This window comes from Orcinus orca, chromosome 5 (genome assembly GCF_937001465.1).
Source record: "Orcinus orca chromosome 5, mOrcOrc1.1, whole genome shotgun sequence".
In the NCBI taxonomy this organism is placed as follows: Eukaryota; Metazoa; Chordata; class Mammalia; order Artiodactyla; family Delphinidae; genus Orcinus; species Orcinus orca.
The window spans coordinates 93,341,846-93,367,335 of record NC_064563.1 but is presented as its reverse complement, the minus strand read 5'-3'; the positions used below and the strand labels follow the sequence as shown (position 1 = coordinate 93,367,335).

At 38.1% G+C, this 25,490-nt stretch overlaps 1 protein-coding gene across 2 annotated transcripts in view; it reads right to left on the bottom strand.

Moving 5' to 3' along the window:
• MORC1 (MORC family CW-type zinc finger 1) overlaps positions 1 to 25,490 on the bottom strand; it is a 352,246-nt gene that overhangs the window by 144,332 nt on the left and 182,424 nt on the right. Inside the window, exons 1-6 of one of the 2 annotated variants that reach the window (XM_033432196.2) lie at positions 22,860 to 22,977; positions 21,552 to 21,620; positions 18,342 to 18,432; positions 17,579 to 17,687; positions 13,651 to 13,810; positions 11,756 to 11,861 (exon numbers count right to left, since the gene is read on the bottom strand). In XM_033432196.2, the coding sequence (XP_033288087.1) occupies positions 11,756 to 11,861; positions 13,651 to 13,810; positions 17,579 to 17,687; positions 18,342 to 18,432; positions 21,552 to 21,591 (506 nt within the window). In that variant the 5' untranslated portion in view covers positions 21,592 to 21,620; positions 22,860 to 22,977. Of the gene's footprint in view, positions 1 to 11,755; positions 11,862 to 13,650; positions 13,811 to 17,578; positions 17,688 to 18,341; positions 18,433 to 21,551; positions 21,621 to 22,859; positions 22,978 to 25,490 lie in introns of those variants that run through there. The other variant, XM_033432194.2, reaches the window with a different exon arrangement.

Sequence of the window (25,490 nt, the reverse complement as noted above, 5' to 3'; positions counted from 1 at the left end):
CCAGTGCTGGAAGCCTCAGGCCAAACAACCAATAAAACAGGAAAACAATCCCACTCATTAAAAAAAAAAAAAAAGAAATGAGACAGCAAAGCAAGGAGCAAGGTAAAAACCTATAAGACCAAATAAATGAAGAGGAAATAGGCAATCTACCTGAAAAAGAATTCAGAGTAATGACAGTAAAGGTGATCCAGAATCTTGGAAATAGAATGGAAGCATGGATTGAGAAAAATACAAGAAATGTTTAACAAAGATCTGGAAGAACTAAAGAACAAAAAAGAGAGATGAATAACACAGTGAACTGAAATGAAAAATACACTAGAAGGAATCAATAACAGAATAACTGAGGCAGAATGAATAAGTGAGCTGGAAGACAAAATGGTGGAAATAACTGCCAAGGAGCAGAATAAAGTAAAAAGAATGAAATGAATTGCAGACAACTCAGAGACCTCAGGGACAACACTAAACACACCAACATTAGAATTATAGGGGTCCCAGTAGAAAAGAGGAAAAGAAAGGGTCTGAGAAAATACTTAAAGAGATTATAGTGGAAAACTTCCCTAACATGGGAAAAGAAATAGTCACCCAAGTCTGGGAAGCACAGAAAGTCCCATACAGGATAAACCCTGGGAAAAACACACCAAGGCACATATTAATCAAACTAACAAAAGTTAAATTCAAAGAAAAAGTATTAAAAGCAGCAAGGGAAAAACAAAAAATAACATACAAAGGAATCCCCATAAGGTTATCAGCTGATTTTTCAGTGGAAATTCTGCAGACCAGAGGGGAGTGGCAGGATATTCTTAAAATGATGAAAGAGAAAAACCTACAGCCAAGATTACACTACCTAGCAAGAGTCTCATTCAGATTCAATGGAGAAGTCAAAAGCTTTTCAGACAAGCAAAAGCTAAGAGAATTCAGCACCACCAAACCAGCTTTACAACAAATGCTGAAGAACCTTCTCTAAGTGGAAAACACAAGAGAAGAAAAAGACCCGCAAAAACAAACCCAAAACAATTAAGAAAATGGTAACAGGGACATACATATTGATAATAACCTTGAATGTAAATGGCTTAAATGCCCCAAGGGAAAGACACAGACTGCTCAATAGATACAACAACAAGACCCATATATATGCTCTCTATAAAAGGCCCACTTCACACCTAGAGACACATACAGACTGAAAGTGAAGGGATGGAAAAAGATACTCCACGCAAACGCAAATCAAAAGAAAGCTGGAGTAGCAATACTTGTATCAGATAAACAGACTTTAAAATAAAGACTGCTACAAGAGATACGGAGGGACACCACATATTGATCAAAGGGTCAATGAAAGAAGAAGATATAACAATTATAAATGTTTATGCACCCAACAGAGTAGCACCTCAATACATAAGGCAAATGCTGACAACCATGAAAGGAGAAATTAACAGTAACACAAAAATAGTAGGGGACTTTAACACCCCACTTATACCAATGGACAGATCATCCAAACAGAAAATAAATACGGAAACAAAAGTTTTAAATGATACAATAGACCACATACATCTAATTGATATTTATATAACATTCCACCCCAAAGTGGCAGAATACACTTTCTTCTCAAGTGCACATGGAACATTCTCCAGGATAGATCATGTCTTGGGTCACAAATGAAGCCTTGGAATATTTAAGAAAATTGAAATCATATCAAGCATCTTTTCTGACCACAGTGCTATGAGACTGGAAATCAATTACAGGAAAAAAACTGTAAAAAATACAAATACATGGAGGTTAAACAGTGTGCTACTAAACAACCAGGAGATCACTGAAGAAATCAAAGAAGAAATTTTAAAAAACATAGAAAAAAATGACAATGAAAACACGACAACCCAAAACCTATGGGACGCAGCAAAAGCAGTTCTAAGAGGGAAGTTTATAGCAATTCAATCTCACCTCAAGAAACAACAAAAATCTCAAATACACAATCTAATCTGCACTTAAAACAACTACAGAAAGAAGAACAAAGAAAACCAAAAGTCAGTACAAAGAAAGGAATCATAAAGATCAGAGCAGAAATAAATGAAACAGAAATGAAGAAAACAATAGCAAAGATCAATAAAACTAAAAGCTGGTTCTTTGAGAAGATAAACAAACTTGATAAACCATTAGCCCGACTCATCAAGAAAAAAAGGGAGAGGATGCAAATCAATCAAATTAGAAATAAAAAAGGAGAAATCACAACTGACACTGGAGAAATACAAAGGATTATAAAAGACTACTACAAACAACTATATTCCAATAAAATGGACAACCACAAAGAAATGGACAAATTCTTGGAAAGGTACAATTTTCCAAGACTGAACCAGGAAGAATTAGAAAATATAAACAGACCTATCACAAGTAATGAAATTGAAACTGTTAATTAAAAATCTTCCAACAAACAAAAGTCCAGGACAAGATGGCTTCACAGGCAAATTCTATCAAACATTTAGAGAAGAGCTAACACCGATATTTCTCAAACTCTTCCAAAAAAATTGCAGAGGGAGAAACACTCCCAAATTCATTCTACAAAGCCCCCATCACCCTGATACCAAAACCAGAAAAAGATATCACAAAAAAAGAAAATTGTACATCAATATCACTGATGAACATAGATGCAAAAATCCTGAACAAAATACTAGTGAACAGAATCCAACAGCACACTAAAAGGATCATACACCATGATCAAGTGGGATTTATCCCAGGGATGCACGGATTCTTCAATATACGCAAATCAATCAATGTGATACACCATATTAACAACTGAAGAATAAAAACCATAGGATCATCTCAATAGATGCAGAAAAAACTTTGCCAAATTCAACACCCATTTATGATAAAAACTCTCCAGAAAATAGGCATAGAGGGAAACTACCTCAACATAATAAAGGCCATATATGACAAACCCACAGCTAGCATCATACTCAATGGTGAAAAATGGAAAGCATTTCCACTAGAATCAGGAAAAAGACAAGAATGTCCACTCTCACCACTCTTATTCAACACAGTTTTGGAAGTCCTAGCCACAGATATCAGAGAAGAAAAAGAAATAAAAGGAATACAAATTGGAAAAGAAGTAAAACTGTCACTATTTGCTGATGACATGACACTATACATAGAATATTCTAAAGATGCCACCAGAGAGCTACTTGAACTAATCAATGAATTTCATAAGGTTTCAGGATACAAAATTAATGCACAGAAATCTCTGGCATTCTTGTACACCAACAATGAAAAATCAGAAAAAGAAATTAAGGAAACACTCCCATTTACCACTGCAACAAAAAGAATAAAATACCAACGAATAAACCTGCCTAAGGAGGTGAAGACTTGTACTCAGAAAACTATATGACACTGATGAAAGAAATCAAAGATGACATAAACAGATGGAGAAATATACCATGTTCTTGGATTGGAAGAATCAATATTGTGAAAATGACTATACTACCCAAAGCAACCTACAGATTCAGTGCAATCCCTATCAAATTACCAATGGCATTTTTTACAGAAATAGAACAAAAATCTTACAATTCATATGGAAACACAAAAGACCCCGAATAGCCAAAGCAATCTTGGGAAAGAAAAACGGAGTTGGAGGAAGCAGGCTCCCTGACTTCAAACTGTACCACAAAGCTACAGTAATCAAGACATTATGGTACCAGCACAAAAAGAGAAATATAGATCAATGGTACAGGATTGGATGCCCAGAGATAAACCCACGCACATATGGGCACCTAATTTACGACAAAGGAGGCAAGAACATACAATGGAGAAAAGACAGCCTCTTCAATGAGTGGTGTTGGGAAAACTGGACAGCTACATGTAAAAGAATGAAATTAGAACGCTACCTAACACCATACAGAAAAATAAACTCCAAATGGATTAAAGACTTAAATGTGAGACCAGACACAATAAAACTTTTAGAGGAAAAACATAGAAAAAACACTCTTTGACATAAACCACAACATCATCTTTTTTGACCCATCTCCTAGATTAACAGAAATTAAAAAAATAAACAAATAGGACTTAATGAAACTTAAAAGCTTTTGCACAGCAAAGGAAACCATAAACAAGACAAAAAGACAACCCTCAGAATGGGAGAAAATATTTGCAAATGAAACAACTGACAAAGGGTTAATCTCCAAAATATACAAAGAACTCGTGGAGATCAATATCAAAAAAACAAAGAATCCAGTTAAAAAATGGGTGGAAGACCTAAATAGACATTTCACCAAGGAAGACATACAGATGGCCAAGAGCCACATAAAAAGATGCTCAGCATCACTAATTATCAGAGAAATGCAAATCAAACCTACAATGAGGTATCACCTCACACAGGTCAAAATGGCCATTATCAAAAATGCTAGAAACAATAAACGCTGGAAAGGGTGTGGTGAAAAGGGAACCCTCCTACACTGTTGGTGGGAATATAAATTTGATACAATCACTATGGAAAACAGTATGGAGGTTCCTTAAAAAACTAAAAAAAAAAACAACTAAAAATGGAACTACCATATGACCCAGCAATATCACTACTGAGCATATACCCTGAGAAAACCATAATTCAAAAGAAGGCATGCACCACAATGTTCACTGCAGCACTATATACAATAGCCAGGACATGGAACCAACTGAAATGTCCATCAACAGATGAACTGATAAGATGTGGCACATATATATACAATGGAATATTACTCAGCCATAAAAAGAAATGAAATTGAGTTATTTATAGTGAGGTGGATGGACCTAGAGACTGCCACACAGAGCGAAGTAAGTCAGAAAGAGAAAAACGAATACCATATGCTAACGCATATATATGGAATCTTAAAAAAAGAAATGGTACTGATGAACCTAGAGGTAGACATAGAGAATGGACTTGATGACATGGGGTGGGAGGGCGAACCTGGGGCAAAGTAAGAGTAGCATCGACATATATACACTACCAACGTAAAACAGCTGGCTGGTGGGAAGCAGCAGCATAGCACAGAGAGAACGGCTCGGTGCTTTGTGAGGACCTACAGGGATGGGATAGGGAGGATGGGAGGGAGGATCAAGTGGGAGGGGATATGCGGACATGTGAATGCATATGGCTGACTCGCTTTGCTGTGCAACAGAAACTAACCAGGTATTGTGAAGCAATTATTCTCCAATGAAGATCTACTAAAAAATTATTAAATTAATTTCATCTGTTTCTTTCTACTTTTCTTAATGTACCTCCTAATAAATTTATGATGACATATGTGGTTCATATTTTGGCTCTCACTATATTTCCTTTTTTTAAAAAAAATTATTTTATATATATTTTTATACAGCAGGTTCTTATTAGTCATCCATTTTACACACATCAGTGTATACATGTCAATCCCAATCTCCCAATTCATACCACCACCCCCCACCCCCGCCACTTTCCCGCCTTGGTGTCCATCCGTCTTTTCTCTACTTCTGTGTCTCAATTTCCGCTCTGCAAACCGGTTCATCTGTACCATTTTCTAGGTTCCACATATATGCGTTAATATACGACATTTGTTTTTCCCTTTCTGAGTTACTTCACTCGATAGGACAGTCTCCAGACCCATCCACATCTCTACAAATGACCCAATTATGTTCCTTTTATGGCTGAGGAATATTCCATTGTAAATATGTACCACACCTTCTTTATTCATTTGTCTGTCAATGGGCATTTAGGTTGCTTCCATGACCTGGCTTTGTAAATAGTGCTGCAATGAACATTGGGGTGCATGTGTCTTTTTGAATTACGGTTTTCTCTGGGTATATGCCCAGTGGTGGAATTGCTGGGTCATATCGTAATTCTATTTTTAGTTTTTTAAGGAACCTCCATACTGTTCTCCATAGTGGCTGTATCAAATTACATTCCCAACAACAGAGCAAGAGGGTTCCCTTCTCTCCACACCCTCTCCAGGATTTGTTGTTTGTAGATTTTCTAATGATACCCATTCTGACTGGTGTGAGGTGATACCTCAGTGTAGTTTTGATTTGCATTTCTCTAACAGTGATGTTGAGCAGCTTTTCATGTGCCTCTTGGCCATCTGTATGTCTTCTTTGGAGAAATGTCTATTCAGGTCTTCTGTTCATTTTTGAATTGAGTTGTTTGTTTTTTTAATATTGAGGGGCATGAGCTGTTTATATATTTTGGAGATTAATCCTTTGTCCATTGATTCATTTTCAAATGTTTTCTCCCATTCTGAGGGTTGTCTTTTTGTCTTCTTTATTGTTTCCTTTGCTGTGCAAAAGCTTTGAAGTTTCATTAAGTCCCATTTGTTTAGTTTTGTTTTTATTTCCATTACTCTAGGAGATGGATTAAAAAATATCTTGCTGTGATTTATATCAAAGAGTGTTCTTCCTATGTTTTCTTCTAAGAGTTTTATAGTGTCCGGTCTTACATTTAGGTCTCTAACCCATTTTGAGTTTATTTTTGTGTATGGTGTTAGGGAATGTTCTCATTTCATTCTTTTACATATAGCTGTCCATTTTTCCCAGTACCACTTATTGAAGAGACTGTCTTTTCTCCATTGTATATCCTTTCTTCCTTTATCATAGATTAGTTGACCATAGGTGCATGGGTTTATCTCTGGGCTTTCTATCCCATTCCATTGACCTATATTTATGGTTTTGTGACAGTACCATATTGTCTTGATAACTGTACCTTAGTAGTATAGTCTGAAGTCAGTGAGTGTGATTCCTCCAACGCCATTTTTTTCCCTCAGGACAGCTTTGGCTACACAGGGTCCTCTGTGTCTCCATACAAATTTTCAGATTTTCTGTTGTAGCTCTGTAAAAAATGCCATTGGTATGTTGATAGGGATTGCACTGAATCTGTAGATTGCTTTGGGTAGTATAGTCATTTTCACAATATTGATTCTTCCAATCCAAGAACATGGTATATCTCTCCATCTGTTGGTATCACCTTTAATTTCTTTCATCAGTGTCTTATAGTTTTCTGCATACAGGTCTTTTGTTTCCCTAGGTAGGTTTATTCCTAGGTATTTTATTTTTTTTGTTCCAATGGTAAATGGGGTTGTTTCCTTAATTTCTCTTTCAGATTTTTCATCATTAGTGTATAGGAGTGCAAGAGATTTCTGTGCATTAATTTTGTATCCTGAAACTTTACCAAATTCAATGATTAGCTCTAGCAGTTTCTGGGTGGCATCTTTAGGATTCTTTATGTATAGTATCATGTCATCTGCAAACAGTGAGTTTTACTTCCTCTTTTCCAATTTGTATTCCTTTTATTTCTTTTTCTTCTCTGATTGCAGTGGCTAGGACTTCCAAAACTATGCTGAATAATAGTGGTGAGAGTGGACATCCTTGTCTTGTTCCTGATCTTAGAGGAAATGCCTTCAGTTTTTCACCATTGAGAATGTTTGCCGTGGGTTTGTCACATATGGCCTTTATTATTTTGAGGTAGGTTCCCTCTATGCCCACTTTCTGGAGAGTTTTTATCATAAATGGGTGTTGAATTTTGTCAAAAGCTTTTTCTGCATCTATTAAGATGATCATATGGTCTTTATTCTTCAATTTGTTAATATGGTGTATCGCATTGATTGATTTGCATATATTGAAGAATCCTTGCTTCCCTGGGATAAATCCCACTTTATCATGGTGTATGATCCTTTTAATGTGCTGTTGGATTCTGTTTGCTAGTATTTTGTTGAGGATTTTTGCAACTATATTCATCAGTGATATTGGTCTGTAATTTTCTTTTTTTGTAGTACCTTTGTCTGGTTTTGGTATCAGGGTGATGGTGGCCTCATAGAATGAGTTTGGAAGTTTTTCTTCCTCTGCAATTTTTTGAAAGAGACTGAGAAGGATGGGTGTTAACTGTTCTCTAAATGTTTGATAGAATTCAGCTGTGAAGCCATCTTGTCCTGGACTTTTGTTTGTTGGAAGATTTTTAATCACAGTTTCAATTTCACTCCTTGTGATTGGTCTGTTCATGTTTTCTATTTCTTCCTGGTTCAGTCTTGTAAGGTTATACCTTTCTAAGAATTTGTCCATTTCTTCCAGGTTGTCTATTTCATTGGCATAGAGTTGCCTGTAGTAGTCTCTTCGGAAACTTTGTATTTCTGTGGTGTCTGTTGTAACTTCTCCTTTTTCGTTTCTAATTTTATTGATTTGAGTCCTCTCCCTCTTTTTCTTGATCAGTCTGGCTAATGGTTTCTCTATTTTTTTTATTTTCTCAAAGAACCCCCTTTTAGTTTTATTGATCTTTGCTATTGTTTTCTGTGTTCCTATTTCATTTATTTCTGCTCTGATCTTTATGACTTCTTTCCTTCTGCTAACTTGGGTTTTGTTTGTTCTTCTTTCTCTAATTCCTTTAGGTGTAACATTAGATTGTTTATTTGAGATTCTTCTTGTTTCTTGAGGTAGGCTTGTATAGCTATAAAATTCCCTCTTAGAACTGCTTTTGCTGCATCCCATAGGTTTTGGTTCGTTGTGTGTTCATTGTCATTTGTCTCTAGGTATTTTTTTATTTCCTCTTTGATTTCTTCAGTGATCTCTTGCTTATTTAGTAACATATTGTTTAGCCTTCATGTGTTTGTGTTTTTTACATTTTTTTCCCTGCAATTGATTTCTAATCTCATAGCATTGTGGTAAGAAAAGATGCTTGATATGATTTCAATTTTCTTAAGCTTACCGAGGCTTGATTAGTGACCCAAGATATGATCTATCCTGGAGAACGTTCCATGCGCCCTGAATAGAAAGTATAATCTGCTGTTCTTGGATGTAATGCCCTATAAATATCAATTAAATCTATCTGGTCTATTGTGTCATTTAAAGCTTGTGTTTCCTTATTAATTTTCTGTATAGATGATTTGTCCATTGGTGTAAGTGAGGTGTTAAAGTCCCCCTCTATTTTTGTGTTACTGGCGATTTCCTGTTTTAGAGCTGTTAGCAGTTGCCTTAGGTATTGAGGTGCTCCTATGTTGGGTGCATACAATTTATAATTGTTATATCTTCTTCTTGGATTGATCCCTTGATCATTATGTAGTGCCCTTCCTTGTCTCTTGTAACATTCTTTATTTTAAAGTCTATTTTATCTGATATGAGTATTGCTACTCCAGCTTTCTTTTGATTTCCATTTGCATGGAATATTTTTTCCATCCCCTCACTTTCAATCTGTATGTGTCCCTAGGTCTGAAGTGGGTCTCTTGTAGACAGCATATATATGGGTCTTGTTTTTGTATCCATTCAGTGAGCCTGTGTCTTTCGGTTGGAGCATTTAATCCATTCACGTTTAAGGTAATTATCAATATGTATGTTCCTATTACCATTTTCTTAACTGTTTTGGGTTTGTTTTTGTAGGTCCGTTTCTTCTCTTGTGTTTCCCACTTAGAGAAATTCTTTTAGCATTTGTTGTAGAGCTGGTTTGGTGGTGCTGAATTCTCTTAGCTTTTGCTTGTCTGTAAAGCTTTTGATTTCTCCATCAAATCTGAATGAGATCCTTGCTGGGTAGAGTAATCTTGGTTGTAGGTTCTTCCCTTTCATCACTTTAAGTATATCATTCCACTCCCTTCTGGCTTGTAGAGTTTCTGCTGAGAAATCCTCTGTTAACCTTATGGGAGTTCCCTTGTATGTTATTTGTCGTTTTTCCCTTGCTGCTCTCAATAATTTTTCTTTGTCTTTAATTTTTGCCAATTTGATTACTGTGTGTCTCAGCATATTTCTCCTTGGGCTTATCCTGTATGGAAATCTCTGTGCTTCCTGGATTTGGGTGGCTATTTCCTTTCCCATGTTAGGGAAGTTTTTGACTATAATCTCTTCAAATATTTTCTTGGGTCCTTTTCTCTCTCTTCTCCTATGAGGTCTCTTATGCTTTCTTCATTTCTTTTCTTCCTTTTTTCTTTATTGTGTTCTGCAGCAGTGAATTCCCCCATTCTGTCTTCCAGGTCACTTATCCGTTCTTCTGCCTCAGTTACTCTGCTATTGATTCCTTCTAGTGTATTTTTCATTTCAGTTATTGTGTTGTTCATCTCTGTTTGTTTGTTTTTTAATTCTTCTAGACCTTTGTTAAACATTTCTTGCATCTTCTCGATATTTGTCTCCATTCTTTTTCCGAGGTCCTGGATCATCTTCACTATCATTATTCTGAATTCTCTTTCTGGAAGATTGCCTATCTCTGTTTCATTTAGTTGTTTTTCTGGGGTTTTATCTTGTTCATTCATCTGGTACATAGTCCTCTGCCTTTTCATCTTGTCTTATCTTCTGTGAATGTGGTTTTTGTTCCACAGGCTGCAGGATTGTAGTTCTTGCTTCTGCTGTCTGCCCTCTAGTGGATGAGGCTATCCGGCTCTCACTATATTTCTATTGCACCACAATGGTTCATGAAATGAATCAGACTAGATTAAATTCCTTTAAAATCCCTTCTAGCTCTAAAGGGAACCCTCTTGCACTGTTACTGGGAATGTAAATTGATAGAGCCACTATGGAGAACAGTATGGAGGTTCCTTAAAAATCTAAAAATAGAACTACCATATGCCCCAGCAATCCCACTATTGGGCATATACCCTGAGAAAACCATAATTCAAAAAGAGACATGTACCACAATGTTCACTGCGGCACTATTTACAGTAGCCAGGATATGGAAGCAACCTACGTGTCCATCAACAGATGAATGGATAAAGATGTGGCACCTATATACAATGGAATATTACTCAGACATAAAAAGAAATGGAGTTATTTGTAGTGAGGTGGATGGACCTAGAGTCTGTCATACAGAGTGAAGTAACTCAGAAAGAGAAAAACAAATACCATATGCTAACACACATATATGGAATCTAAAACAAACAAACAAACAAAAATGATTCTGATGTACCTAGGGCCAGGACAGGAATAAAGACACAGATGTAGAGGATGGACTTGAGGACATGGGGAGGGGGGAGGGTAAGCTGGGACAAAGTGAGAGAGTAGCATTGACATATATACACTAACAAATGTAAAATACATAGCTAGTGGGAAGCAGCTGCATAGCACAGGGTGACCAGCTTGGTGCTTTGTGACCACCTAGAGGGGTGGGAGGAAGACGCAAGAGGGAGGGGATATGGGGATGTATGTATACATAGAGCTGATTCACTTTGTTACACAGCAGAAACTAACACAACATTGTAAAGCAATTATACTCCAATAAAGATGTTAAAAAAATAAATCCCGTCTAGCTCTAGCATGCTGACACTAAGAGACTATAGGTTCAAGCTAATAAGTTTTAATTTCAAAGTTACTTCAGAGAAATCCAGGGTTAATTACGATTTCATATTTCTCAACACTTTTTCACCCATGCCCACTACTTTTTCTCAATTCTGTTTCCTACGGATCCCCAATAGCCAAGAAAAATGAATGTCCATTTATTTATTTATAAACTGCAAGTATACAGTTCATAGGGCCATTCTGAATTGTCATTCAGTCATATTCCTCTGAATCACCTGTGGAACATATAAAAAATATTGATTCCTAGGCTTGATATCTGGAGATTCTGACTCAGTACCTTTGGTATGAGATAGGATCCTATACTTCTCAAGAAGCTACCTACATCACTCAGAGGCTCAGCCAGGTTTGGGAATCAGTTGTCTAGCCTAACTTACTTCATCTGTAGCTGGGGTAAAATTAATTGTTCTAGAGACAAGGCCTGGTGGCCCCCAACCTGGAGCAAGGATGTAGAGCTCCTAACTCCAGCTCACTGCCATTGTTGACACCTGTTCTGACAAACACTCATATTACTCACTCCTCAAGAGCTCCAGCCATCAGTATATCTTCCTTGTCAGTTTTAACATCCAACTCAGGTTCTCCACTAAGCAGAAGCTTCAAGTTATAAATAACCAGCAAAGTACCTAGTGGAAAAATAGATATTTGACTCATCAATATTTAACTATACTATGTGTTAGTCATGGTGCTATTATCTCATCTATGGAATTAAGCCTGCTATAGACCAAATTTCTTTTTGTACTTCAGTAAATAATACGCTTGGGTAAGTTCCAAGATATACGTCTTATAGCAAATTCCACTCTCTGCCAAACAGTGTTGAGTTTCTACAGTATAGCGCTTCTTTTTATTATTCATTATGTCTTTCAATGTGGATTCTTAAACTTTGGAACTCTGTTCATAATTTGCATTACAAAAACTGTTAGAAGCCTGAACCAAATTTGTATTATAGGCAAAGCTCTCACTGGCAGAACTGAAATCAATGCACATAAGAACAAAGATGAATTTTCAGCATTTGTATAAATATGAAGTACTGCTTTTAGACCCTGAAACAGGTGTTGGTAAACTTTTTCTGTAAAGGGCCAGATAATAAACACTTCAGGCTTTGCAGGCCTCTCACATCTACTCACAACTCAACTCCACAGCTGTAGCATGAAAGCTGCCATAGGGAATACACAAATGAATGATGTGGCTATTTCCAATAAAAATTTATTAACAAAAACAGCTATGGGGCTGATATGACCTGCAGGCGCTAGAGTTTGCTGACCCCTGCTCTAAAGCACAGTAAACAAAAAAATCCAAATTCTTTATGAAATTGATTATAATATCAAGACAAACACCATTGTCAGAGAAATTTTAAGAACAACCAATTACACTTTTTTTGGTAATACTAAAACAGAAGGGAGAACAGCAGAGTGACTAAGAATTTGGACTTGGACTTGGGAACCTAAATACTTGGGTCTACATCCTGGATCAACCATTTACTAGCACAATGACCTCAGGTAAGTTTCCTAACCTCTCTGAACCTAAGTTTTCTAATCTATATGATGGAGCTCATGAGGTACCTAAACCACTGAGTTGTTTAGAGGATTAAATGAGTTAATTTTTATAAAGCATTTAGAAAAGTATTCAGGAAACAATACATCTTTCATTTATATGAGTATTTCACAATTAGAAGGCAACTAAGAGATTACATTAACTGTCCATAAAGTATGCCACATATGTTAATGAAATGAATATTTATTTAATTGGCACTATTTTTCTGCTGTGAGAAAGGGAAAAGGATGACATAAAACATCACTTTTAAACAAAATGACACAGGTTTAGAGAAGAAATTTTGAAGGTAACACAGGCCAAGTCACAAAAAAAAATCTCAGAATTTGCTATAAGCATAACATAAAACAGAATTTTAATATAAACATAACAGAATTTTGCATATAAACATTACAAAAAGTAGAATGCAAATAGTTTTCTCTAGAGTAGGAATCTTTTTGCTTCCAGATATGAAAAGTGGTAGAGGTCTGGAGAAAGACTGGCACAGAAACCTGGATTCGTTATTTTATAAATTGCTAACTCTCTTATAAACCCTGGCATCATCTAATCATTGATGCTGCAGTATAGCATCTGGTGCAGAGACTGTGATTCTCTGCGGTAATAGCCTGTATCATCCTCTTCTTATCCAGTTTCACCAAGCTCACACAAGTACAAACCTTTCTCCCAATGTCAGGGACTTAAGAATTATTCCCGTTTGGACTCTCCTGAGACAAAATTTATATAAGTAAAATGAATAACTGCCCCATATGAGACTCCATGTGATATTGTAAATAGAAGAAAATACGAAATCATATTTATAGTCTTTCATAAGACACTGAAAACAAATACTTTCACATCAAAATTTCAGGGTTGTGATGATCTTACCACATTTCCCATAGATCACATCAAACTGCTGCATCAATTCAGCTTCAGTTTTAAATGGAGAATACTTAAAAATTATAGACAATTCCGTTGAGAATTTCTGAGGATCATCTGTGACAGATTCTCTGGTTCTTGTTAACCATGAAGGTATTGGAACCACAACCTATTAAAAAAAACACACATCAATTTACTATGAAATACAGAAAGAAAAACCATCATTCTTTTGTCTGATCCTAATTCAGTTCATTTACCATGCAGCCAAATTATAAAACACTAGGTTAAATGTTTATTTTTCCCAGGTATTCTAGTTTTATAAGGAAGAGACACATGACAAATATGTATACTTGGAGTTTTATTCTAAAATGTTCCACTGTAGAATGTGGGAACAGATGGAATCTACCTCAGCCCCCTATGGAATTATGGGTAGAATGGCAGAGGGGACAACAGTATCAGCATTTTAGAAGTTGAAAAGCATATCCAAGTATGACAGCATATCCAAGAAGTATGACAGCATATCCAAGTAACCAATCTAAAGCCCGTGCCAGGCAGGAGAAGCACTAGCCTGATTTACAATTCAGAATCTGCTAAAAGGCTCAGAGATTGATGGCATGAATTAACTCTGGAGGTAGGGTAAAAGGAGAAGAGAGCTAGAAGTAGCATCCAGGTCCCCACCTGGCAATAGCTCCTCCCCCACCTCCACAGGGACTGATGTTTATTAACTGGAAAGAGTGGAACAAAGCACGTCTGGATTAGCGGATATATCAGGCACAGTTGGCAGGGGACCTTACTTAGATTAGAGGGATTAAATAAAAGTATACATATTGGATGCTGAGAACCCCAGATCCCTTCTCTCATTTGGCTCCCAGGAAGCTGTCAGCTAGACCTTCAGGCAGAAGCCTGTAAGAGTCTTCTTTGAGATATCTGACCAGCCCAGAAGGAGAGACATGAGGCAAATTATATTGAGGATTTTCCAATAAAACATCCCAGTTAGATCCCATTATTGTGACCTGCATAGCTGTCAAGCCCCACCCACACTCTCAGAGCTTTCAATTGGCACTTTATTGAACTAATCTTTAAAGTATTCAGGATTAACAGTCATCTAGAAAAGCCTCTAATGTGACAGACAGAGACCAAATAAACAAGCACAAACAAAGCAACTCAGTGGTAACAAAAACCATAAGAGGAAGATGAAAATTTCAGGGGAAAAAAAATCAATCGTAGTTAGTATCTTCAGCGCTCTAAGAAGAAATACTGTATCCATGAAACAAGAACTACATATTTTAAAAAGGAATATTGAGAGACTAAAAAGACTCCTTAGAAGTAAAGAATATGATTACAGAAAAAATTTTCTTTTTAAGGGTTGGAAGATAAATGTAAGAAAATCTCCCAGAAAACAAAACAAAAATATAAAGGACAGAAAACAGGAGAGAAAGGGTAAGAAAACTAAAGAACTGTCTCTAGACATCCAAGAGCTAAGAACAGGTGTTGTAAAAGGAGAGAAAAGATAATATGGATGGAAGAAAATCATGCAATATTACAGGAAAATATCCCAGAATTAAAGGACATGAGTTTCCAGACTGAAAACGTTCAACAAGTACCCAGCACGATGGGTACAAACAGACCCACCCAAAGGCAAAACACTGAAATCAGAACAGAGGGGGAAAAGCCCTCCCAAAAATAGAGGGGGGGGAGAAGAATGGGTCACCTAGAAAACTCAGGAATTTAAATGGCTTCAGACTTCTCAACACTAGAAATTATAAGATCATGGAGCAATGCCTTCAAAATCCTGAAAGAAAACTAATTCCAAGAAAAAACATCAAGCCAAACTATCATTAAGTGTTTGGGTGGGATAAAAACATTTTCATGCATGTGAAGTCTCAAAATATTTTATGCCTCATGCCCTCTTGCTGAGAAAGCTAATGGAGGATATGTTACACCAAGAAGAGGGAGCACACTAGGAAAGACCTGACACAGAAGAGAAGTAAAGAGAATTGCCAGAATGATGGCAGGGGCATATCCCAGGATGGCAGCTGAATACCAGCCATGGAAAGCAGGAATGTGAGGTGCAGCACATAAGAAGATTCCAGAGTAGAGTTCTTCAAGATGGTGGAACCATCAAAATAACAGGTTGAGACTGGGGTTAACACAGTGATAAAAGACATATAAGACCAAGCAAATATTCAGTGATAGCGATAAGCATACAGAACACTAAGCAGGCAATTAGTAATTATTAATTAAAAGTTTTGCAGGAGAGAGAAAAATCATAGTTCGTGACATGGTATAATTGTATGTAGTGACTGTATAGTCTCTAATGTAAATAGTGAATACTGGCACAACCAAAATTACAACTGAGCCATATTGAGGGTGGAGAATTGGAAGGGTATGTATGTGTGACGGGAGCAAAGAAAAAGAAACAGATAAATCCTCCCCTTTTACAGTGGGAGGTTAACAGAACAGATAAATCAAGAAGTAGCAATACAAGCATGTTATATAGAGATCTACAGGAAAATAGCAAAAGAATCAGCTAATACTGTTGAAAGAGATTGCCTCTGTAGAAGTGGAAATGGAAAGGGGCTGCAGGCTTTAGTTTAAAAAAAAAAAAGGAAATGGCCCATTTTAGGAAAACTATAACCTCAGCTTTGGCCCAATTTCCCATGTCCTTTACATACAAAAATAAAATGCTTAAAGTATTGCATTTCCTCATGTCAGAATCCCACTCAGCTACTCCCTATTACTTCCAGACTATTCCTGTTAACCAGCCCCACTCCACTGCTGCCAGTGGGCATGCTGGGCTCCTGCTAGACAGTCCCCCATCTCCACACTGTCCCTCCAAACCCCACAGTCATCACAGGTCTGAGACTTGCCACATGCTATTTCTCACCATATACCAACCTTTCCAGTTACACGTTGTCCTCTCCCCATAAAACCCTCATTGGCCACTCAAGGCTCTCTCATCTCTCCATCCATATCACTGCTTTTGACAATTGAGTAACAGCAGGAACACATACTCATTGAACAGCATGCTTTTTAAACACCCCTGTTTTTTTATTTATCCAGTTCATACGTGTCTGCCTTATTTGGTGATAAGACTGAAAATACTGACGGTTGGGTGGTCCCGCTTCTTTTTTACCTTCCACAGGGTCTACCCAGTGCTAGGCAGACAGCAGTTCCTCAACATGTATTTGCTATATTGAATTGTAACTGATGTTCATAATACTAAACTCAGACACTGCAAATTAATAAAATGTCTCTGGGTCAGCAAATGGAATAGAAATTATGGTCAACAGAGTTACAGTTTTAAGTCTGTTTTGCATTCAATTTCTTTAGATGTTGTTTTCCAAGTCTTTTGAATCCAATATTCTATTTTAAAAATGATACTCTAGGGCTTCCCTGGTGGCGCAGTGGCCGATGCAGGGGACGGGGGTTCGTGCCCCGGTCCGGGAGGATCCCGTGTGCCGCGGAGCAGCTGGGCCCGTGAGCAGCTGGGCCCGTGAGCCGCATCTGGAGCCTGCGCGTCCGGAGCCTGTGCTCTGCGGCGGGAGAGGCCACAGCGGTGAGAGGCTCACGTACCGCAAGAAAAAAAAAAAGATACTCTAATTTACAGACAAGTGGTGGAAATGTTTTGCAAGCTTCTTCCAAAAAGCTCATTGTGCCAAAGGGAGCCTCTTATTCTGGAAAATTTGTGTACATGGATAATAAAAATAAAGTTCTGAAAACTGTCTAGGAGTTACAAACCTACTCAAGGCAGGATCAATAGGACAGGCCTCCAATGACCCCAGAATGGCCAGCTACCCTCTCTCCATTTCCCAAATATACTCTTAAATTTCTAAAGCATAATCAGAAAGAACCCACGGTAGACTTTACCTCCTGAAACGGTAAATGAAAACAATTCCATTACCATGGGAACTGAAGGAAAATTCTCAACCCTTACCTCACTTAGACCTTCTCTTTCACAAAATGTCTGAGAAAAAAACACACAGGTCATCGTTTCTTCCTTCTTTGTGAAAAGAATAAAGTCTTTTCCAATCCTCATGGATCCACTATATTAAAAATCAAGAACATAACGGTTTACATCTCAAACACTAGAAAGAAGGAACAGGCGAGCGTGATATCGTGTACTGTACCAGGTTGTTCTTTTCACAGAAATAACTCCCCTGTTTTGCTGACTCATCACCAAGAGTGTATAAGTATGATTTTTTTTTTTCTCAAAGCAGAGCAGAATTTGAACTAATCCAGGCCCACATTCTGGCTTGAGATAAGGTGCTGTCCATGGCTCCAGCAAAGAACAATCATCTGTCCCTGGCAGGTGCTACACAGGTGATCGTAGCCTCATGTCCTCACTTTTCTTTGAGGCAGACCAGTAACATAAGCTGTGGACACATATAACACCTACACTAAGATACACTTTGAGAAACAATAGGACGTAGAGATGTGATGAAGCTTTAAGCTACAGGGGTGCTACTTCAGCCATCTCTGAAAAAAAGATTCATCATCTATTTAAGAATTAAATTTTAAATTTAAATTTTAATTAAATTTTAAAACATTGTAAAGGTTCAAGTCAGTTATGGGTAGTGGAAATTCTAAAACAAGATAGGACTCTCAAGTTTATATTTGTTTCTAAAATTTCCTTTAACCAAATATTATTCCCAATAATCAAAATCAATAATATATGCATTAAGGAAAACAATTCTCACCTTTTAAGACCATTGCCATATTGCCCAATAAACTTCAAACTTGATAACCGTTTCTTGGATGTTCCAAAGTAAATGATATCTGAAGCTTCCTCTATAATTGACAAAGACATGTAAGTTGTTAGGACTTATGAGTCATTCACACCGGCCAGAGGTCCAGTTGTCAGGATGTCACACATAAATTAGGACAAATCCATACTTCTTGGGTCAGTCCAAAGACAAGGTTCCTTGTCAGGCCCCATAATCTCTGACCAGGATCATAACAGCAGTATATTGAAGGAGGTCAGACAGACCTAGCCACGTGATCCTGGGGAAGTAGAGCCTTAATTTCCTTTTCCCTGGGCTTCCCTGGTAGTGCAGTGGTTAAGAATCTTCCTGCAATGCAAGGGACACGGGTTCGAGCCCTGGTCCGGGAAGATCCCACATGCCACGGAGCAACTAAGCCCGTGTGCCACAACTACTGAGCATGTGCTCTAAAGCCCGTGAGCCACGACCACTGAGCCCACGTGCCACAACTACTGAAGCCCATGTGCCTAGAGCCCATGCTCTGCAACAAGAGAAGCCAGCGCAATGAGAAGCCCGCGCACCACAAGGAAGAGTAGCCCCCACTTGCCGCAACTAGAGAAAGCCCACGCTCAGCAACAAAGACCCAACACAGCCAAAAATTAATTAATTTTAAAAAAATTTTCTTGTCCCTAAAAGGGAACTACTAACACTTATATCACAGATTTGTTGATGAAGATAAATGAAATGAATTAAATGAGATGATGTGTTAACCTTAAAGACAATACATGCCATTTAATAAATGCTAATAAAGGTGCTATAATTATTTGTACCACTAGTAATTTTCTATGCTTTTGGCACTTATCCAGTCCCATGTGAGACTGAGAAGAGCAGAATAGCTTTTGGTCTGCTACTAACTGGGAAGGGCTACTTATTTCAGACTTTGAGAGTTATTCTCCTGATCTCTCCAGGGCATTCTGGAATTCTAGAGAAGAATCCCCTGAACTTCAGAATATACATACCTCCAAGCACAGGAATGCTCCCAGGGAAATAGGAAGAGATAGAAATGGGTCTCCCAATTGGGCTACCTGAATACATGCTCCAGAATTGCCCTGAGGACCCTGTGTCAGTCTGGGGGCAGACATGCTATAGTTCAGTGGCACGTGGCATGAGGTGTGTAAAGACACTCTGCTTGTCTGAAGCTAACTGGACATTTTATCACATGTTCTTATTAAGGGTTGGCTATTAGACGAGGGTATCCATAATGATAATATTAGTTACTGCTTATTATTTAGTATGTGCCAGGTACTATATCATATACTTTATTTGCACCAACTACTTAATATTTATAACAAGCCTACAAGGAAGATACTATTATTATTATTATCTACACATTACGCATGAGGAAATTTAAGTTTTAGGAGTTTATGTAACTTTCCCAAGGTCACACTGATAAATGGTACCCACAGAAATATCACCCAGAGTTGTAGAAGACCAAATCCCATGGTTTTTATCACACACCATACAGACTCCCATGTACGGTGGCCAGAGTTCTGAGCACAGGGACAGAACACTGAATAGGACAGGCATGACCCCTGTCCTCAATAACTTTATGTCATGGTAGGAGAAAGAAGTAGACAAACAAGATCCTTTCGGAGAGCACTAAGTAAGGGAAATAAAACCAGGGTAATGTTACAGGGAATTAACAAGAATGTAGCCTGCAGATAGAATGCTCAGGGAAGGCCTCCTTCATAAGGTGTCATCTGAGATGAGATTTAAATGATGAAGGGCCAGCCAGGTGTGGCTGGAGTGCTATGAGCAAGGGAGTGCGAGGTACGAGAAAAGGTCAAAGAGGTGGACAGAGGCCAAATAATGCAAGAAATTGAAAGTGTTGCTGAGGAATATGAATTTTATTCTAAAGTAATGGAAAACCACTAAGGGTTTTAAGCAGGGGCATCAATATGATCTATTAAAAGAAAAAAATGCACTCAGGATTGCTGTGTGGGGAATGCACCATGATGGGGCAAGACTGCAAGTGAAAAGAGTTTGGAAATCACCGCAGTCATCTTCTAAGGGTCAAAATTGATTGAGCTCAGCTTGGACAACAGACGGATTCTATTTTCAATCATCAGAAAAACTCTTCCAACTTATCACCTGAGTTCCAACGTTAATAAAGAATTGCTCTCAACACTACTGGGCCTTTTTAAAATACAACTGTATATGTCAACTGAAGTGAATTTCTTCTGAAGACCTGAATATTTGTCTTACCTGTGTTTTGATTATTTTGTTTGTGGACCCATATAAAGGAGTTGCTTCTTTTTTTAAGGAATTGCTTTAGAATATGTCACACATAGTCTTTTACCATTCAGACCAAGGGGGTCTTTGGAGACTCAAAAGAAGATAATTGCTTTATTTTTTATTCTTAGCTTCTATCAGCACCGGTGATCATTCTTTCCTCTGGTGTGGAACTGACCAGAACACTACCATATTATTTGAACTCCCTCACTGTTTGTTAAATCTGGTGGTCAAAAAGCCTAGCTTGAGGGACATACACAAGTGTTATAAGAATTCAGGGATAAGGTATCCCAATTCATGCAAATCCTTTATGTGAAGGAATAACATCTCAATTCCACAGCAAACAATATTATGTACCTACTCTGTGCTGCCTTTTGCTAGCCTTGAAGATACGAAGATAATCATGCAATGCATTGTAGATGTTTTCACTACGATGAGGACATTCAAGAAGCAACTAAACCTTTGAATGTGCAGGGAAAAAACACAGACTGCTAAAAACAAGGAGAGGTGACCTCTACCTCAAGGTTAAACAAAAAATTTAAAATCTCTTGCAATCAGTACCTGAAGGGTGTGCTAAAGACAATCTCACAGTCTGTGTTTGTTTTCCATTCATTCCCAGATGCTGTTCCTTACAAGAAATCTGTGCCCTGTGCCTGTCATTTTTCTGACAATATTGATTTACATTCACTTTTGGTCTTGCTTTAGATGGTTACAGTGAATTTACTCTGTCAGCTGGAATATTTAAACCTAAAAAGCTCAACAAGATGTTAAGTCTGGGGTTTATTTTCCCTAATAGCTCCATACTTGTTTATATATATATATATATATATATATATAAATTTATTTTTATTTATTTTATAGGTTTTCAGGCTGTTTGTTCTAACAGCCAGGTAGGAATCTAGATAATTCACTTACCAGGGCTCATACCACATCCATCATCCAGGAAGCACAACATGAATCCACCCTGCAGTTCTTCATTATCCACTGTAAGAGAAAGCAGTTATTACTAATAAATAGTGGGCTTAATTTGTTCATCAGACAGTCATGCTGCTCACATAATTATTTGTCCTCCTCAAATGCAGCCACTGAGTGACAGAGTTATGGCACAAGGATAAAGCTCAGAAAGGCATCTTGGCTACAGTTTCATGAGAAACTGCAGGGGGAAAACAATCATGCAACAAAAAGGCTTTAAATTAACATAAAACATGTACATATTAATAAATTATGTATACAGCATGACATGCCCTGTTCTGGAATCTGACTGGTCCTTTAAACTTCAGGTATTTTCTCCCTGGGGGAGGGAATAAAGGTAGCCAGTGATGTGGCCCCAGGATCCCTCTATCAAATTGATCAGTCCTGATGCCCTTCCACCAAAGCACTAATTCTAAAGTCAATCCCGGTCATTCTTATTAAATTCATCAGGCTCTCTTCCAAGTAGCTAATTCCCATAAGAGCCATTCGTGCATGCTTCTCAGTGGCAGCAAATATCTGCCTCTTGAAAAATGTATTTGATTTTTGAAAATAGCTAAGTTATTTGGAGTCAATTTTGATGATTAAGAGATATTAAATTACATAATATAATCTCTTGTTTAAAAAATTTTGAAGGTGTAACTAAAAGTAATGACAGTAATGCACAGTTTGTAATCTGGCTCTTGAAGTAATTTCAACATGTGGATACGTGAATTCTAGCACACCTCTCTCTTTTTTTTGTTAACATAACAACTTTATTGAGAAATAGCTTACACACAAAAGAGCTACACCTTTAAAGTGTACAATGTGACACATTTTGACATATGTAAATACCTGTGGAACCATCACCACAATCAGGATAGTGAACATGACCATCACCCCAGGTGTTTCCTGGTGCCCCTTGTAGTCTCTGCCTTCTGCCCCTCCCATGCCCTGTCACCCCCGACCCCATCCCCAGGCAGCCATGGATTTACTAACTCCATCCTTACAGATTCATTTCTGGCACATCAGTTAAGTCAACTCTGGGTTCAATGGTCACCTCTAATCTACATTTTTTAAATGTTCAAAATAATCTATAAATACATATCTAAAAATCATACCCAAGTTTTCTGGGTTCATAATTTTATGCTCACATGTCCACTTGTAATCCCCCCTCCTCTCTCTAATTCACCTCCTGTTTACAAACCCTTTGAATCTTCCCTACCATCTCATTTCCCCAGTTCTTCTCCCTACCTGGTCCTCTGGTCTGCTTACCTCAACTTCTGTGTCAGAATATTCCTCCCCGCTTTAGGTATTTGCTCTGTTCAGCCGTCCCCTGACTAAGGCTGACACTTCTCCACTGTTCAGCTCTTGTTGAGTTCTTTGCACAATGCGATAGTTCTCAACCTTGGCTGCACATTTGAATCACCGGGATATATTCTAAATTAATTGGTCTTGGATGCAGTTCAGCAATAAAAACTCCTCCCTATTATCCTAAGGTTTATCAGAACTGGGAACCACCTAACACAAGCCTCAGCCTGTTAAGTTGCAACAGTTGATTTTGCAGCTCTTGGTATATAGTTCTCACGTAAGAAAGCGGGCATTTCTTTGGTGAATAGGTGGGAAAGGCTCAAAATTCCCAAGAGTCTTAATAGAATGCTTAATTTTTCTATAACTTCCCATGAAGGCCTGCAGACAATCACAGCCTCAAAATTTAACGTTCCCCAAGTACCCACTCAGAGGCTTGGCGCCAACTTGTTTGTTTCAATTCCTTAAAACTATGTATTTCAGATCAATTTCTACTAACCATTAAGCATGCATGTTCGAAACAAACCACAGCACCTTCTCCCCAAGCAGACTGCCTCCTCCTTCCGGTGTGTCCTGCTCAATAAATGGCATCTCTCTGCCATTAGGCTTCAGCTGCCCAAGTCAAAGCCTCAAGATCAAGTTCTCCACCTCCTCGCCCCATGTAGACATGTCTTCTCCATTCCACCTCCTCACATCTCTCAAATCTGACCACTTTCTCCATCCTCATGACACTGCCTTAGTTCAGGAAACCACCCCTCTCTTCTGGATTCCAGTAGCAGCTCCCCCATTTCTTGCTCCCACAAATCAGAGCACGCCGAGAGTCTGTAGCCAGTCATGCAGTTCACTCCTCTCCTGCTTATAACCCTTGCATGCCTTCCCACTGCCCACAGGGTGCAACCCAACCAGTTAGCAAATCTAGCTTGCCTTTCATCACCTGACCCTCCAACCTCTCTGTGGTGGTGAATTTTATGTGTCAACTTGGCTAAGCTGTGGTGTCCAATTGTTTGGTCAACTCGATGTTGTTATGAAAGTACTTGTACATACAATTAACATTTATAATCAGCTAACTGTAAGTAAAGCAGATACCCTCTATAATGTGGGTCAGCCTCATCCAATCAGTTGCAGGCTGTAAAGGCAAAGACTGAGGTTTCCCAAAGAAACAGCAATTTTCTGCCTCAAGACTGCAACACAGAAACCCTGCTTGAGTTTCCAGGCTGCTGGCCTGCCTGAAGATTTAGAACTCAAGACTGCAACATCAACTCTGACCTGGATTTCCAACCTGCCAGCTGCCCTACAGATTCCACACCTGCCAGCCCGCACAATTATGGGAGCCAGCTTCTTAAAATAATCCCCTTCTTTCTCTTCCTCCCTCTCTACTATATGTATATCCATAGATAGAATGAGAGAGACTGACAGAGAGAGAGAGAGAGAGAGAGAGAGAGAGAAAGAGAGAAAGAGAGAGAGAGAGAGAGAGAGAGAGAGAGAGAGAAAGGGGCAGGGAGAGATATCTATTTATCTACTATTGGTTCTGTTTCTCTGAAGAACCCCTCCAAGCTCATCTCTTGTCATCCCCTCCCCTGCCCATACTGCACTCTTCCACTTCCACACAAATAATCACCTGGGACTAATCCTGAACATCTCAAACATTTCTTCAACACCATCAGGGTGTCCTATGTTCTCTCCAGATTCAAGCGACTATACATTCTTCTCCTTCGTCCTTTCCATCCTTGATTCTCCAGGTTAAGGCCTATTTTCCCTTTAGGTCTCTAGTTCATACATGATTTCTTCTAGGAAGCCTTCCTAATCCTTCCACATCATCAGGTGCCCATAATGAATGTTTTCTTTCTAATCTGTGTTTCCCACTTTTCAAAGTATATTCAAATACCTGTTCATGCATCTATTTCTCTTTCAGACTAGTGGTTCTTCCACGTTTGGGGACTCAGTTGCCTCAGAGATATGATGAAAGTTCAATGGCCTTCTACCCATAAAAGTGAAGTTGCACACAATATTTTCCACAGATCCCTTTACTAGGATGCCAATTCCTTAAAAGCAGGCACTGTGTGTACTCAGCACTTGGTCCAGTGCCTGCCACTTGATAAGCACTAAAAAAATGTACTGAATGCATATCCATGTTTACTAGAATAATACACACAGAAAGATAAAACATCCATGGCTAAACATATTCAGTTTGAATTTTATAGCCCTCAAGTTACTTGAAGAAAACTTAAGACTGGAAAGTAATTCACATGCCTCAGTAAATAATTTAAAAACTAGTCCAATGCTTAGATTAATTATGTACCCCCATACCAATTCTATCGGTGCATAAGCCCTGGCCCTAGTTTATTTATTTTTTTATTTTTTGAAGAAAAATCAGTTTGCTAGGTTGATAGCCATATTGTGGTTTGCTGCAATAAAAAGTTGATAGCCATATTGTGGTTTGCTGCAATAACACATATTACCTAAATAAAGAAAGAAGTGCCCCTTTCAAATCAAACTGCAAAGATTCTTTTTTATTTTTTGTGACAATGCCAAGTGCTAAAGACAGTGGGGTGAAGTGAATACTGCCATGCCCTGATGTCTTGCACAAACCCAAAAGAA